The 15,295-nt window shown below is 46.8% G+C and overlaps 1 protein-coding gene across 1 annotated transcript in view; it reads left to right on the top strand.

Moving 5' to 3' along the window:
* LOC147889951 (cilia- and flagella-associated protein 52-like) overlaps nt 1-12,960 on the top strand; it is a 472,453-nt gene extending 459,493 nt beyond the window's left edge. The window contains 2 exon segments of the mRNA XM_087391038.1: nt 12,507-12,781; nt 12,864-12,960. Of these exon segments, the coding sequence (XP_087247164.1) occupies nt 12,507-12,781; nt 12,864-12,960 (372 nt within the window).
* Nucleotides 12,961-15,295: the final 2,335 nt, after the last annotated feature.

Below are 15,295 nucleotides of genomic sequence, written 5' to 3'. Positions count from 1 at the left end.
CACAACTATAAAGTAACTGCAAATGCATCCAACAATGCAGAGTATCTGCAAATGCACCTGAGAGTGCAAGAGTATGGGCTGCAAAAACAGTCCCGAAGCAAAATACATAGCTCAAAACACTTATTGAAAGTGCACCTTGGCCGGAACCACCTGCAAAACAGTCCACTGACTGTGTGGGCAAGCTGGAGATGACAAAGGAGCTGAATTGAGCTGCTTGGAGCTGAATGAAGTTGTCGGGAGTACTTCTAAACACAATACATGTGTAGGGAAGAGCCTGGAGAAGTATGGAGACGCCTGGAGCTGTTGGGACACACTTGAGAGAGGCTACAGTTGAAAAGGGTCCAGATCTGAGCAAAAACGCTGAAAAACAGCCGAAAACTACTCGAAAGCACCTTCCGACAAGTCACACGGACTCCTAGCCGTCGCGCAACTGTATGGATAGATCCGTATGGACCAAAAAAAAAAGAAAATTTCCCCCTCACCTGAAATGGTGCAGGACAGGTTTATTTGTATGCAGGCAGCTCAGAATTATTGAAAAACGTCGAAATCAGACCTTTAAAGGTCAAAAAACAGCCATTGGACTGTTGGAGCTACCTCAAACGAAAGTTGGAGAGCTGAAGGTGAGGATCAGGAACACGCACTAGAGCACCAAAGCTTGAGGGAGTTTGGAAGCAAGCGCGAGAATGGGCTCTAGAGACGGAAGTGCTCTGATACCAAATGTAGGAACAAAGTGGAGACAGGTTGTGAACACAAGTGAGCATGAGTGCACACACAAGAAAGCTCCAATAGAAATGTTCAAATGAAACAATACAAGTACTTGGTATATATAGTACCCAAGTACTACTGGTCAACCATAGGATTGACTTTATGCCTACAACACCATATCTTTGTAATGTCTTACACTTTGCAGGTGAGTTGTTGGAATATGAAGCCAAAGTGAGTAAAAAATGAGTGTACTAGGTGTCTAGAGGACATTTTATAGTCTAGTGAGTCCTAGACATGCCACGTGTCATATTGGGAGATATCCCATAGACATTGTGACTTTCTAGAGTCTAGTGCCACACTATATAGTGTTGTACTTGTCTTGAGTCTTTTCATATCAGTCAACATCAAGCTTTATATCATGTGAGTATTTTGGTTATCATTGCCTAGCACTCGCTCTTTCATTTTCTTTCCATTTTGCCTTTCCATTATGCTTTCCATATTTCCATTCCGTTCCTAGTTAGCTTGGCATTCTCCTACCGCCATGTCTCTTCATATGGTATCATAGCCACCTCCAAGAGGTTGAGGTAAGAGAGTAGCCATGAAGCTAGCTTCCCTCCTCCTCATTGGAAGGTCCTCTCCTTCCTTGACCACTTCCTCTTCTTCCTTAGCCTCTCCATCTTGAGCTCCTATCCAACAATGGCTCCATCAACATGAGCTTCACCAACAAGGACTTCACCGACAAGCACAACATTTGGTGCCATTTCAGCTGAGATCTCATCCTGGAATTGAGCCACCATTTTTTACCCTCTATTCCAGCCGTTTCTACTGCTCCAAAGCCCCCCGCTATTTCTGTGATTCCGCATGCTGCCCACGTTGCTGTTGCTGCCAACGTAGCTCTAGCTCTTGCTGCCCACGTTGCACTTGCTGTCCACGCTGCACTTGCTGTCCATGTTGCCTCTGCCTTCTCTGCCCTTGCTAGCACCTCAGTCCACCACATGATCTACAAGCGCTGCTTCTATCCATGCTGCCTGAGCTACTTCCTGCTCGGCATTGTTTAGCAGCCCGTGCCTTTGCTTGAGACTGTTCCAACTGCCCACAGGAAGATTTGGAGCTGCTCTTACCCTTGGTCACTCTCTTCTACTTCGACATTGGTGTATTACCTCGAGCTTGATGTAGACCACTCTCCATCAACAAGTGATTTCTCCTACCTTGCTTCTCCGATTGGCGCCTGAGGTACTACACATTGATTGACTCCTCATTGCTCGTGGTACTTGAGGCCTCTACATCGACTTTTGGGTGACTCTCACTCCAACACATTGAGAGTCCTATGGTGATTCCTCCACGAGTTGTTCCCATGGACTTCATCGACACTTTCTTTAGGGGGCATTCTTCCCGAAATTCACCCATATACCAGGAAGAATGTGCACACACATGTGCAACAACTTTGCGGAGGACATCTCTTATACAAAGAGATTTTTTAAATCTATTCTATGGCTTGATGTACTCGGGTTCTCTGCCCTGGGTAGTCCCCCAAAAATTGATGTATTGAATTTTGGTTTTCATTAAGTCTAAAGGTCCTTTGCCTTGGATAGTCCTCCTAAAAATGATGTATTGGGTTTTCTTTCGGTGTGTGGCTTTCTAACATGTCCTATTATGAAGCCAAGGGGGGATGTACTGTGGAAGCCATATGTATTGGCTTTGATAGGTCTATTTGTTTATCAGGCCTGGCTTGAGAGTTCCAGGATGTTTGTGCATTGGTCTCCTATACCTCTGAGTTGGTCATGCATCCATGCATGATGAGCCTCTGAGCCATGCTAGATGAGCTTTCTATGTTATGCTCACTAGCCTCTAAGCCAAGCTCACTTGCCTTTGAGATTGTGTGGAAACCATGTCTACCATCAGTGCACAGTTTGATGACCGTCATTGTCATGTTCTATTCTTGGTTCCATTCCAGTAGTCTCTCACCTTATCTTAATGGGGGGGTGTTGGAATATGAAGCCAAAGTGAGTCAAATGAGTGTACTAGGTGTCTAGAGGGTTTTTTATAGTCTAGTGAGTCCTAGACATGCCACGTGCCATATTGGGAGATATCCCATAGACATTGTGACTTTCTAGAGTCTAGTGCCACACTATATAGTGTTGTACTTGTCTTGAGTCTTTTCATATCAGTCAACATTGAGCTTTATATCATGTGAGTATTTTGGTTATCATTGCCTAGCACTTGTTCTTTCATTTTCTTTCCATTTTGCCTTTCCATTATGCTTTCCATATTTCCATTCCGTTCCTAGTTAGCTGGGCATTCTCCTACCGCCATGTCTCTTCAAGAGCATCATATTACCGCGCATTAACCATATACCAACGGTCAAGGCATGCATGGTAAGAAGAATGCCACGAATTATGTTGAAATGTAAAGCTTGGGTGCATAGGCTTTAATTCCTTCCAAAGATTAGCAAGATTGAGTTGCGATATTAATTAAAACCATTGTTGCCTTTTCAGAGGCCAACATGTGGGTATTGCCAGAAGTGTTATCCCCTTGCTCGGGAGCATTATTGAAATGACCACGGAGAAAGGCATGATGTCTCCAAGGATATTGTTGCATAGCCTCCCGAATTCTGGCTCTTCGATGAGAAGATTGAGGTGCATAAAGCTAAGGAAAATTCAAGTATCTCACTCTAAATAGGACATTGAATAATAATCCACCTGCCTTCCTTATCAGTCAAAGCCAAAACAGGATGATAAAAATGCTTGACAAGAAAGACAACACTAGATAAAGAATGTCCCCTGCATATAATATATCATAACCTGCAAAATGTCATGTCTTTCCTGCATACATATGCTAATTATGCTCTTGCAAAGCCACAATATCAGGCTGCAAATCATGAACATATGCCCAGGCAAGTTTCCATTTGCGATTCTCACATAAACCTTGTACATTGAGAGTCAGGAATTTGATTTGATCAAGCATATTTACCAATATTTTGTACAGCTATATACAATTGAGAGATCATGTAATTGAAAAGATCAAGATTACGCCTTAGGGTCAGAATCTCTTCCCTAAGGTGATAAATAGTCTAATGAGAGGACAATAAGCCAACAACTTCTTCTTCTGGAAATAAATGTACGATTGGCTGCCACAACAGCCCATGTAATGCCTATTCCTGAATTTTCAGGAGGGTATGACCATTGGAAGATGAGCCATTCCATATCTGAGGAGGGGAAGGTCGTCTAGGCGAGACAATTTTCCTCGGAGTTTGCCAGGATCCAGTGTTGTTTTCCTTAGCTTCAGACGAAGAGCGAGAGGATACTGAAACAGTTGATCAGTTTCTTATGTGAATGATGAAAGAGGTTGCAAGAGATCCACTCCATGCATTGGAAGAGGACCATCATCTCGGCCGAGCACATCAAGCACTTTGTGCAAAAGCACGCACTTCATTCAGCTCCTTCTGTAAATACGACTCTATTCTTCTAGAGATTATACTATTAATTTAGTAGAAAAGTTTTCAGCAATCCGGCGATGGTGGTTTATAAATTAAATACCACAAGGTAGGCCTCATTCTCCCCTAGATCTTGAATGATTTCGTGCTAGCTTCTTTCGCATTTGAAGTAACTTGTGCCTTTCCTTTATCCTGTGAAGTAGTGACAGGTTTACTGCTCTTATTTTTAACTAGAGAAGGCCTAGGAGCATCCTTATTTTGTACTAAAGGAGGAATGGCATCCGGAGGCATTTTATGTAAGACCAAAGGACATTGCGAAGCTATGTGTCCAAAGTTTTTGCACTCAAAAAATGCACCTGCAAAAAGTCCCCATTTAAGCTTGTAAAGGCACTCCCCATAAACACATTATTAACTATAACAGAGTAGGAATTTTGGAGTAAGGGACACCTAGGCCAAATGGGAATTCCAAAATCTATTGGAATTCCCATTTGGCCTAGGTCAGAATACAACCTTCCCTAAGGAAGCTGCAATTTTTGGCAAAAGAGAGGCCAAGCATTGAGGAAAGGCAACCACCTCCACCCAAACCGGACAACGATGCCTGATCAATGCTTGATAATCTCTGGTAGGCAACTAGGTAAGACATGCACCATTTGCTGCCCATAGAAGAGCGGAGAGTGCTCTAAAAGCTTTTGTTTATGCTAGCAGCTCATCCATCATAATAACTTCAAAGAAACCCTTTGCAACATAGTGCACTTTACGGAAAAAAAGCCTCCTAGAGTCCATGTCAACCAATTGCCAACATCTGCTGCGGTAGGCATATGACCTAGAAAAAAGATTATTAAAGCATGCTTGGCATATTCACGGACAGGATCTACAATTTCATCAACCTCCACCATAATTCTAACAGTAGGAGGAGGAGTCTTCCAATCCCTGTGTGTGTCTTCAAAGCATTCATGCATAACATCGAATATCGACTATTCCTCATGAGAGATATAAATAGGGTCATTGACCCATACCCTGCTTTTGTTTTTTGTTGTGAGCCAACCTTCCTATGCTGAAAGTCTTCTCAAATTCATAAGCTGCCATGCTGGTGAAAGGAAAGAAGAAATCACTTGAGTGGAAAGTCACACCCAAAAGGAAGAACAATAGTGTGTAAGAGGATTGTATGATTGTACGGAGAGAAAAAAGTACAGAGAAATCGTACAACTGCATGGAGGAAGCTGTACGGAGAAAACTATATGGATAAATCGTACGTCTGTATGGAGGAAACTACATGGAGAAATCTGTGAGGAGAAATCATATGACGATCTGTACGATTGTACGGACAAAACGTATAGTAGAACAAATTGTACAAGTAACGAAACAAACACAAAAGAACAACAGACAAACGTGACTTGAGGAGGCTGTAACACGACCCGAGCAGGCTGACTACCTGGCTAGAGGGATGGCAAAACCCTAACAAGGATACACTGGGAGCTTACTCCACACCACACACTGTGCACGCCCCCCCCCCCCCCCCCCCCCGTGCGCCCCCCCTCTCACACACATACTCACATTCGAAAAAATTGAAAAAGAATTCTCGTAGAAGAGTCAACGTGCAAACCCCACATGCATCTTTTTGGCTGAGGCAGATATTCTAACTTTGGAAAGGGAAGCCTTATGCCAACATGTCAAATATCTTCACAAGGTTGTAAAATATCCCCATAGGCTCACACATGTAGCAATCAAAGCGATCAAGCAACAAGGGGTGGTACAAGGCAAGTGTCAATCAGATGCAACTTCGGGTTATAGAAGCATTGGGCATTAGCGAGAGATCAACCCCATGTTGAAATATGGGGTACATAAAAAGAGAGTGTCAAGATTCAAACGCCGACCCAAGAGAAGAAAGGATTGGTAAATTGTATCCAATGGGTGAAATAAAGGATAATCTCACACACTTATCCAATGCTGAGCCTATCATCAGGGAGGGACACAGACAACTTACACACACAAGCACATATGGACCTGCATAACCTCTTTGAGCAGCTATCCCAAAAGCTTGGATTACAGCAGCTAAAGTACTAGTCTACTAGAGTATCAGAAAAAGATATTGGAAATGGCACGTAACTTGGTGGAACAGCCTAGAGCATTTGTTCTGGCCTCTCGCTATAAATTTTGACGTGACCTAGAGCATCTATTCCTAGAGCTGCAGTTGTAACTCAGATATGACATTCTCACTGTCCCATAGATCCTGTTGGTGCTCCATTGGGCAGATATGAATGATCATTTCAATGCTCTGTCTCTTCTCCCTGTCTCCCCCTCCATGGAATCTTTTCTTTCTCTGATCCTGCAGGGAGATTCATCCACAAACAAACAGGATGAGTACAATTTTCTCCAATATGCAGCTGATTGCGAATCACAATACAGCTCAGTTAGTCTGGTTATACTATACCACAACTCAGCAGAGTCATACCTTGTAATTTCTTGTTCTTAGTTATTGAGTGGGAACAAACATTTAGGTTCTCCCTTCTGGCATTTCAGCATCTGCTCTAAATTGTCTCAGAGACCTTATTGGCCTTTTAAAAGTGTTAATAAATCTCTCTCTCTCTCTCTCTCTCTTAATGTCTATATCTTTATTTTTATTTTTATTTCCAAGAAAGAGACTTCTATTAAGTAAGAGAAAAAACCCGCGAGAGCAAGCTCAAAGCGGAATACATCATGAAATCATGAGGATAAATAAAAAATCCCCTCAGAGTGAGGTGGAAAACAACCAAGGCTGAGGCTGAAAGTGCCACCTCAACCCTATAGTAGTCTTAGAGAAGAAAGGAGAATCCTTCCATTCCTTGAAGAAAGAAGCCCTCCTAGCTGACGTTGCACGGGAGTCTCCCTGCATACCCGTCCATACAGCCATCAAAGTATGTACGGTGTTTGTCGAGATACTAGCCAATGTGTGCGAGGGATGAACTTGAGTACCCTCCAAAGCCTCTGTGCATCTGGCTCTCTAGATATGCCAAGATGCTATGCTCGCTAGAATCTCCCAAGAAGTATCCACAGAGGCATGTACACCTGTAAAAGGAAGGTGTGGTACCACATCCAACGAACAGGACTCAGTCCAATGACATCGAACCGAAATGGCTCGAGAGGAGTCAACTCTCTCATAGAAAACCTGAGGTCCTGTAAGAGAAAGCAAAGCCACTGAGCCCCATGTCATAAAAAATGGGGAGTGGGCAAAGTGACTGAAAATCCTGGCTACCCCCATCCAAATCATCCTCGCCTATCTGCAATCCCATAAGCAATGCTGAATAGTCTCCGAAGCAGAGAGGCATCGAGGGCGAGTAGGGTCAGCTCCGAGAACCTGGACCTCCAAAGGTTCACTGCAATCCCACCATGGATAGAAAGCCAAAAGAAGATAGTGATCTTTCTATTCCTGTAGGATTTCTAGAGTCTCCTCCAGAAGCACCTCTGCATATCCGCAGTGATATCAAAAGTCTCCCAATGAGGAACTCTGGAAGGTCTCCAACCTCTACTACTGAGCTAATATCTCCTGGCATTACTGACCATGTAACGAAAGAAGGGGATGCTCTTCTCTTGATGCCCTACATCAATCCACTCCCACTCTCCGGGGTCCCACTGCAAATACCTGATGGGAACTCCCCCATAGAGCCAGAGCCTTCAAGACTCGGTGGAGAGTAGCCGGGGGTCTGGGTCTAGGAACCACTCTGAATCTGATCCCTGCACCAAAAGACCTACAACCCTGATAGGCTGAAAAGCAGACTCAAGCAAGATGTCCTCTGTGAACTTGAGCAATCTGCCACCATTCTGGACACTAAAGACCAAAGCATCCTCCTGTGCATCTCGGAAGGCCAAAACCTAAAGCGGAACACCGCCTCTCGTAAAAGTACCTGCCCAAGTGGAGGAAGTGAGTGGCATATCATCTGTGTCTACCCAAACCTCTGGAAGGGCTGCCTCAATCTGCAAGATCCTCCCTGCACTCCCTCTGAGATGTCATGTCAACCTTGATTTGGTCTCCTCTAGAAGCCTGCGGAAAGCTTTCCAAGACCCCATAGATGATGTAGGTTCCCTCTCCCACCTGGACCATTGCATGTAGAGTGAGGCACCCAGTGGTCTGCCATGATCATCTAAAATACTGTCATTTCACGTGATGGGTTGCCTATCAATCTCTTCCCGAGAGGAAGGAGGAATCCTCCGAAGAGTGCTTCTGTTGTAACAAGTCCCCAGAAGTGTGATAGGCCTCCACTGGGACACTAAATTTCTGCAACCTCCTTTTGGGATAAGGTGGATGAGACCCTTTGTAAGCGACCCAGGCATCTCGCCAGAGTCCCAAATGGCCTGCAGGGCTGAAGTAATATAGTCTCCAATCATATCCCAAAATGCAATGAAAAAAGACGGGGTGAGGCCATCCGAACCTGGGCACTTGCCCTTGTGAAGGGCTGAAAGTGCAGTCCTGAACTCTGTGTTGGTGAAAGGTGCATCGAGTAGAACATGCATACCCAGATTCACCAACACAGGGATGCTCTGCCAAATAGCTTGTCTAGCATCCTCTCTATCGTGTGTCTCAGGATCAGCAGTAAGAAGGGTGGCATAGAAATCTGAAGCTATGTGTAAGACATCATTAAGCTCTATATGTAAAACCCCATGTGAGTCAATAAGTTGGGATACACTCTCTCTACTATGTCTAGGGCCAAGAGTAGAGAAAAATTGTTTATTGACTCTACCACCCATCTGAATCCAGAAGGACTCCCATGCATGAAAGGCATACTCTGCTCTCTGATCAAGCAATAATTGCTGATGAGCCCTTGCTGCAGCAAGGCGCTCCTGAATCCAAGCATTTGAAGGCCGTTTCTGCTCTTCCCTCTACAAAGCTGCCAACTACTGGCGAACACCAATCTCACGTCTGAGAATATCTCGTCTCCTGGTACAAGCAACTGAGCAGTAGAAGTCGCTAATACCAGAAAGGGCAGCGGCTACATGTGATGGATATGGCTGCCCACCCTGGACATGAGAAACCCATATCTGCAGGGCTGCCTCTGTAAGGTTCTCCTCTGTGTAAAAGGCATCTGGAATCCTGATGCTGGCAGACCGGCCTCTCAAGTGAGGCTCTGAGATAGCCAGCACAATAGGAAAGTGGTCTGAAGTGGAAACCCCAGCAGCAATGCATACCGATCCACCTCTGTCTAGTGCCCAGTCATCTACATAGAATCTGTCAATGCGTGGATGAATAGGCATCTGCTGCCTCCTGTTCGACCAAGAGAACAGGAGGGACTGTGGCTAAATAAGAAAGGCATCATTCCACCAAGTATCTCTGCCACAAAAGTGAAAAAGGAAGGCATCCCAAGCTGCTCTCTCCAAACAGTGAAGTCCGCCTTCTCTACCCACTTTTTTGTCTGACGGTAACTCGACCATGTTAAAGTCACCTCCAATCACCCATGAATCCACAATGGGGGCCTAGGAGAGCAAAGTCTTCCACATAAGGACACGTTCCCCTCTAATGTTGGAGGCATACAGGTTAAGGAAACCAACCTTACGCCCTCCACTGAGCTCTAGAGGGAATAATGACTCCTTGTCCAACAACTAAGGGGAGAACCGACTGCGAAACTGAAATAGAAGTGCCCCCCCTGGTGCCCAAGGCAGGTGACCAAAAAGTATGGCCAGAAAGCAACTTTCCTGGCTTGGCACAATCTCTAGAATCCAGCTTGTGCTCTTGAATAAATAAGATATCAATGGAACCCCCAGTAACACCTGGATGAAGCTGATAAGCTGTCTACAGCGGCGATGTGGGACGCCACCTAGGCCCTGTATGTTCCAACTAATAATCCTCATCGACGAGAGGATGTACAGTGGAACACCTTACCCGACCTAGTGGCGGAAACAAACCCCTCAACAAGGGAAGACCTCCTGCCTGAGGAGGGAGGGATGGAACCAAGTGGCAGAAAATCAACAGGGGAAAAAACCCTGCCACCTGAAGAAGAAGCCCTGTCAACAGGAAACCCAATCACTGGCTCCCCAAAAGTAGCGGGCTTAAACTCCTCCTCTAGGAAATCTGAACCATCTGCCAGGGCTAAAAACGAGTTCTTGTGAAGCAATCCAGACACTGGAGTGCGAAGGATCCCTTCTGAGGGAAGAGGATCAATAGTGTAAACCATCCCCTTCCCCCTATCCAAGGGAGGAAGTGAGGACTGCTCTCTATCCTGTGTCTGCCCAGATGCGGAGACCTCTACTGCCTCAAGAAGAGCGTCTGGCACCGCTGGATCTAGAGTCCACTAATGTACCCTCATGAACTGAAGGAGGGATCTGAACACGTGCCGGAACCCACTGGAGAGCGTCGCATGCCCCTGAGGTAGGTGGCGGTCAAGGAGCAGGTGATGGACCTGTACCACCCCCTTGTCGAGGGCGAGGAGCAGGTGTTGGACCTGTACCACCACCATCTTGAGGAGGACTGCCATGCGAAGGTCGAGGAGTAGGTGTTGGACCTGTACCACCCCTCTATCGAGGCCGAGGAGCAAGTGCTGGACCTATACCACCCCCCTGTCCCCCCTGTCGAGGCCATGGGGCGGTAGCTGTATCAGAGGGCTTCTTGGGCCTTTTCTTCTTCGTGGGGCAATCCCAGGCAAAGTGTCCAATGGTCCTGCATATCCTGCACTGGTCCTGTCTGCCTGAAATCTCTACTCTCTGGCGAAAAAAGGAACCATCCGGGCGCTGGATCATAACATGATCCATCTTGAGGTTAGGATCCTTACAGAGGACCTAACTCTAGGTACCCCATCAGCCTTGGTTGCCTCTGCTGCAGTCAATGGCAACCCAGGGAGGGGTGGGATCTCAGCAACTACGCCAAAATGCCCCCCAATAACCAAAAGAAGTCGATGGTAAACCTACGGAAGCCCGGGGAATCTAATGAAGAGTGAAAAGATTTCCTTATCTGCCTCCACTGGGTCGAAACCAATATGAAAGGCTTCAAAGAAGATCTTCCTGTGTCCCAGGTGTAAAAACTCAGCCTTGAGCATAGTGCTCGCAGCCTCTGGGGTGTCAAAAACAACCTGGAAAAGACCTCATCCCAGAAGACGAACATCTAACAATCGTGGAGTGAGGTCTGGGGGGAGAGCCGCAAGCATCCAGTCTCTGGCTTGGGATCTGGAGGGGTGAGACCTGAAGATGCATGCTAGCAATGTGGTAGAGCATTCAATCTCTACATCCTTCTTGAGGTATTGCAACTCGTCTTTAGAAAAGGTAATAGTTTTCGCGGCCGGTGGAGGTGGAGTAGGATTGGCTGACGGAGTATCCATCGCCAATCGAGGTGAGGAGGCCGACTCTGACAACTTGGAGGCTCCTTCTGCTGAAAACAGGGAAAGGAGGTGAGGAGGGAGCGGGGGGAAGGGGCGAGGGGGGGAGGGGTAAAGGGGAGAGGCTGAGAGGCTGAAGGGGAGGGGGCAGGCTGAGAGGGAGGGAGGGGGCAGGCTAGGGAGAGGAAAGGGAGAGGAAGGAGAGGTAGGAAGGGGGCGGGCTAAGGGGCAGGGAGGGGGCGGGCTGAGAGGGAGAGGAGAGGGAGAGGAAGGAGAGGGAGGGGCAGGGAGGGGGCGGTGCAGGCTGAGAGGGAGAGGAGAGGGAGAGGAAGGGGCAGGCTGAGAGGCAAGGAGGGGGTGGAGAAGCAGGCAAGGAGGGGGCGGAGGAGCAAGCTGAGAGGGGGAGGAGAGGGAGCGGGGGGTGAAGGGAAGGGGGAGGAGAGGGAGAGGAGGGGGCGGCGGGCTGAGAGGCAGAGAGGGGGCGGAGAGGCAGGGAGGGGGCGGGGGAGCAGGCAGGGAGGGGGCGGAGAGGCAGGGATGGGGCGGGGGAGTAGGGGGCGGGCTGAGAGGCAGGGAGGGGGCGGAGAGGCAGGGAGGGGGCGGGGGAGCAGGCAGGGAGGGGGTGAGGAGCAGGCTGAGAGGGGGAGGAGAGGGAGTGGGCTGGAAGGGGGTGGGCTGAAGGGGAGGAGGAGAAGGGAGGGAGGGGCTGAGGGAGAGGGAGGGGCTGAGGGCAAGGGAGAGAGGGAGGGACGGGCTGAGGGAGAGGGTGCAGCAAGGGGAGGAGCAGCAGCTCAAGAAAAAATGTCACATGTCTATATCTTTATGGCTCCCCCTACTTAGTGAAAATGTGGACTGAAAGGCCATTTCCTGACTGGAGTTCAGAATTATCTTTTAGCTTTCTTATGTTGAATAGCCCAACCATATATTTAAGTGAATAATAAATATTTGAATTTTCAAAAAGGTTCTTCTCATGTTGTGTACTTTTCTAATTATGCTAGATTTTGAAAATCATCACTGTAATGGCTACAACTAGCAAACCTGTTTGGTGAAGAGAAGGATTATTAACCTAACTTTCCTTTTGCTTTTTGTAGGTGAAGATCAGCCCAGATCAGCATCATGTAGTCTCAGTTGGAGAGGAAGGAGCTATTTTTATATGGGACTATAAAAGTCCAGTATCTGCTTCTACTAGTCCAATTGCTAATACAAGTCCAGCAAGCAGCAGCCCTGTACCTGGCGGAGATCGTGATAGCCCTATCCCTGGTGTCACTAGTCCACCCACAAGCCCTATGCCACACCCACCTCCTACAAGCCCTGTTCATGCTCTTATCAGCCCTCCATCTGCCTAAAGTCCTGTCCATACAGGCTGGTGATTCTAAGGCATGTACATTCCATTCACAAAGCCTCTAGTGTTTTTCGTTTTATGAAGCATAGTTATCCTCTGGTCACAGGAGTGACATGAATGAGGATGTTCAGGAGCCTGTCAAACGTGTTGGCCCCCTGTATATGGTGTTCATCACTCTTTCGATTCATAGATCAATATTGTGAAGCGTTTCTTAAATTTGCGTCCAAAATCAGAAACTCTATTCATAGAATCCAAACTCTTGTTACCACTCCAAAAAGGCTATTGCTTGTTGTTAATTACATTAAATGGTGCACTAGAAAATTTAAAAGTTTTTTTGCTTTGAGTTTATCCTTCTGGTGTATGGTAACATACTTTAAAAACTCTTTTGAAATATAGTTATGTGAATCTCTCTACATGTTATACTGAGATCATGCAGGACCAGCTATGTCTAGTCACTTAGTGAGGGGATGACATGGTCACAAGGATGACACAAGTTATGGCGATGACATGGTCACAAGGATGACACAAGTCATGGCGATGACATGGTCACAGGATGACACAAGTTATGGAGAGGACATGGTCACCAGGATGGCATAGTCACATGGGGACATAGTCATCAGGAGGACATATCACCCAAGCACATGGTCATGCATCAAGGGTCTTCATGTCACACAGTCACGCTCTACCAACCTCTGCAGACCTGACTCATTGGTGGCATAGATGTTCATCTGGCGGTGCCTTGTTAGATACAGGGTGGCGGTGCACATGGAGTAGTTATAACGCACCGACTCGGTGCAAGCTTGCTGTTGCAGGAGACATGAAGAGACTCAGCGGCGGCGGGATGGCTAAGGATGAGGGGACAGCCAATAGGAGAGAAGGAGGGGATTTTCCATCCGAAGAGGGAGAGAGGGGACAACCAATAGGAGAGAGGGAGGGGATTTCCCATTCAAAAGGCAAGGGTGAAGAGGGAAGATGAGGGGGATGGGAATTCATTCAGCATTGTACGGGGATTGAGAGTGAGAAGGAGAGAGGCTAGAGCTACGAGCTTGCCTGTTGCATTGTTATGGTGTATTACTACTGTTGCATGTTTGTGGATGAGTGATCTCTGATCTCTGTTCGGAGAGACTAGTGTATGAGGATCCCTTCATTCTATGATACGCACTTGCTCGCGTTGTGCTCTTGTCTACTGCTTTCTTCATTATCTATTATTAGCGTTGTTCCTTCTTATCTCCTTTCTGGGTTTATTTTTCCTGTTCTAGTAGTCAGCACTCCGTAGTATGTTCGACTAGTGTTGTTTTATAGGTTCACGCATCACGCAGTGTAGTGCAGCTGAGGTAGAGTTGTGTCATAGGTCTACGCATCACCCACTTCACGCTCCTCACATGAGTGGCCTTAGGCCTGCGGTAACATCTTTGGAAGTGAGCGGACCTCCCCCTCATACAATTTATGGCGATCACGGTTGGACACTGCTGGTGTTGAGTAGCAAGAGTGAAGTGGCATTTGAGGGTCCTAGAGGGGAGAGCTCTTCTGTCGAGTAGTTTTGATACCCTTGAAGGAGCTAGTGAGAGAACTAGGAGGTACTTGAGGAGAGTGGAGAGAAGACTCTCTGCTGACCAAACTCGATACGAAAAGCATTATATGAGACGTAAGTTGGTGAAGTCCTCAAGGCGAGCACAAAGTTAACCCATTGGAGCAGTGGCCAGAGCAAGCAACTTCATCAAAACTCTCATTGATCTAGACCAACAAGATCCCTGGTGGTCAGATCGGGACTCTAGAGAAGAGGAAGTACAAAGCGGAGAGCAGGTGAAGGAGGAAAGTACGAAGGATGAAAGCTCCTCACGAGCTCTTCAAGGTCAAGATGGCACCTCTTCTCCTCTTGCAATGATGTCTTCATCAACAGCCACTTCAACGGGAGTAGTGCCCACTTCAGCACCAGACTTGACATCCAGTGGTCAAGCTACTATTTCGTCTATTAAGCATAACCCCACTCCGTCGAGTCTAGTTTCTACATCCATGATGCCTGTGGGCTCTCATTTGCTCCAGTCATGTCCCTACCCTCTACGTTGCCATTACCATTATCTATGTCCTTTCCTACCACTTATCCATCATACATGGCTTCAATCCCATCCTTCTCTTTCCCAACTGCCCTTGCATCCTCTTCGACCCCCATGTTTCTTATGTCCTCAGCATCTACTTTTGCAACGGTAGTACCTGCAACATATGCAATACCATCTATGCTGACCAAGATGAGGATGAAGCTGTTATCTTAGATTGGATGGGCGCCTTGGGCTCCTTGTCTGTTAATGTAGGAACAAAGTGGAGACAGGTTGTGAACACAAGTGAGCAAGAGTGCACACACAAGAAAGCTCCAATAGAAATGTTCAAAAAAAGAAATACAAGTACTTGGTATATATAGGTACCAAGTACTATTGGTCAACCATAGGGTTGACTTTATGCCTACAACACCATATCTTTGTAATCTCTTACAAATCCCCCCTCAAAGATATGGTTGAAAGTACCTTGGAAACGTCGAAGGTA

Source organism: Dipteris shenzhenensis, chromosome 19 (genome assembly GCF_047967505.1).
Source record: "Dipteris shenzhenensis isolate YYH24624 ecotype China chromosome 19, Dip_SZ_1.0, whole genome shotgun sequence".
Taxonomy (NCBI): Eukaryota; Viridiplantae; Streptophyta; class Polypodiopsida; order Gleicheniales; family Dipteridaceae; genus Dipteris; species Dipteris shenzhenensis.
The sequence above is the reverse complement of the archived record's forward strand: the minus strand, read 5'-3'. Positions and strand labels throughout refer to the sequence as shown.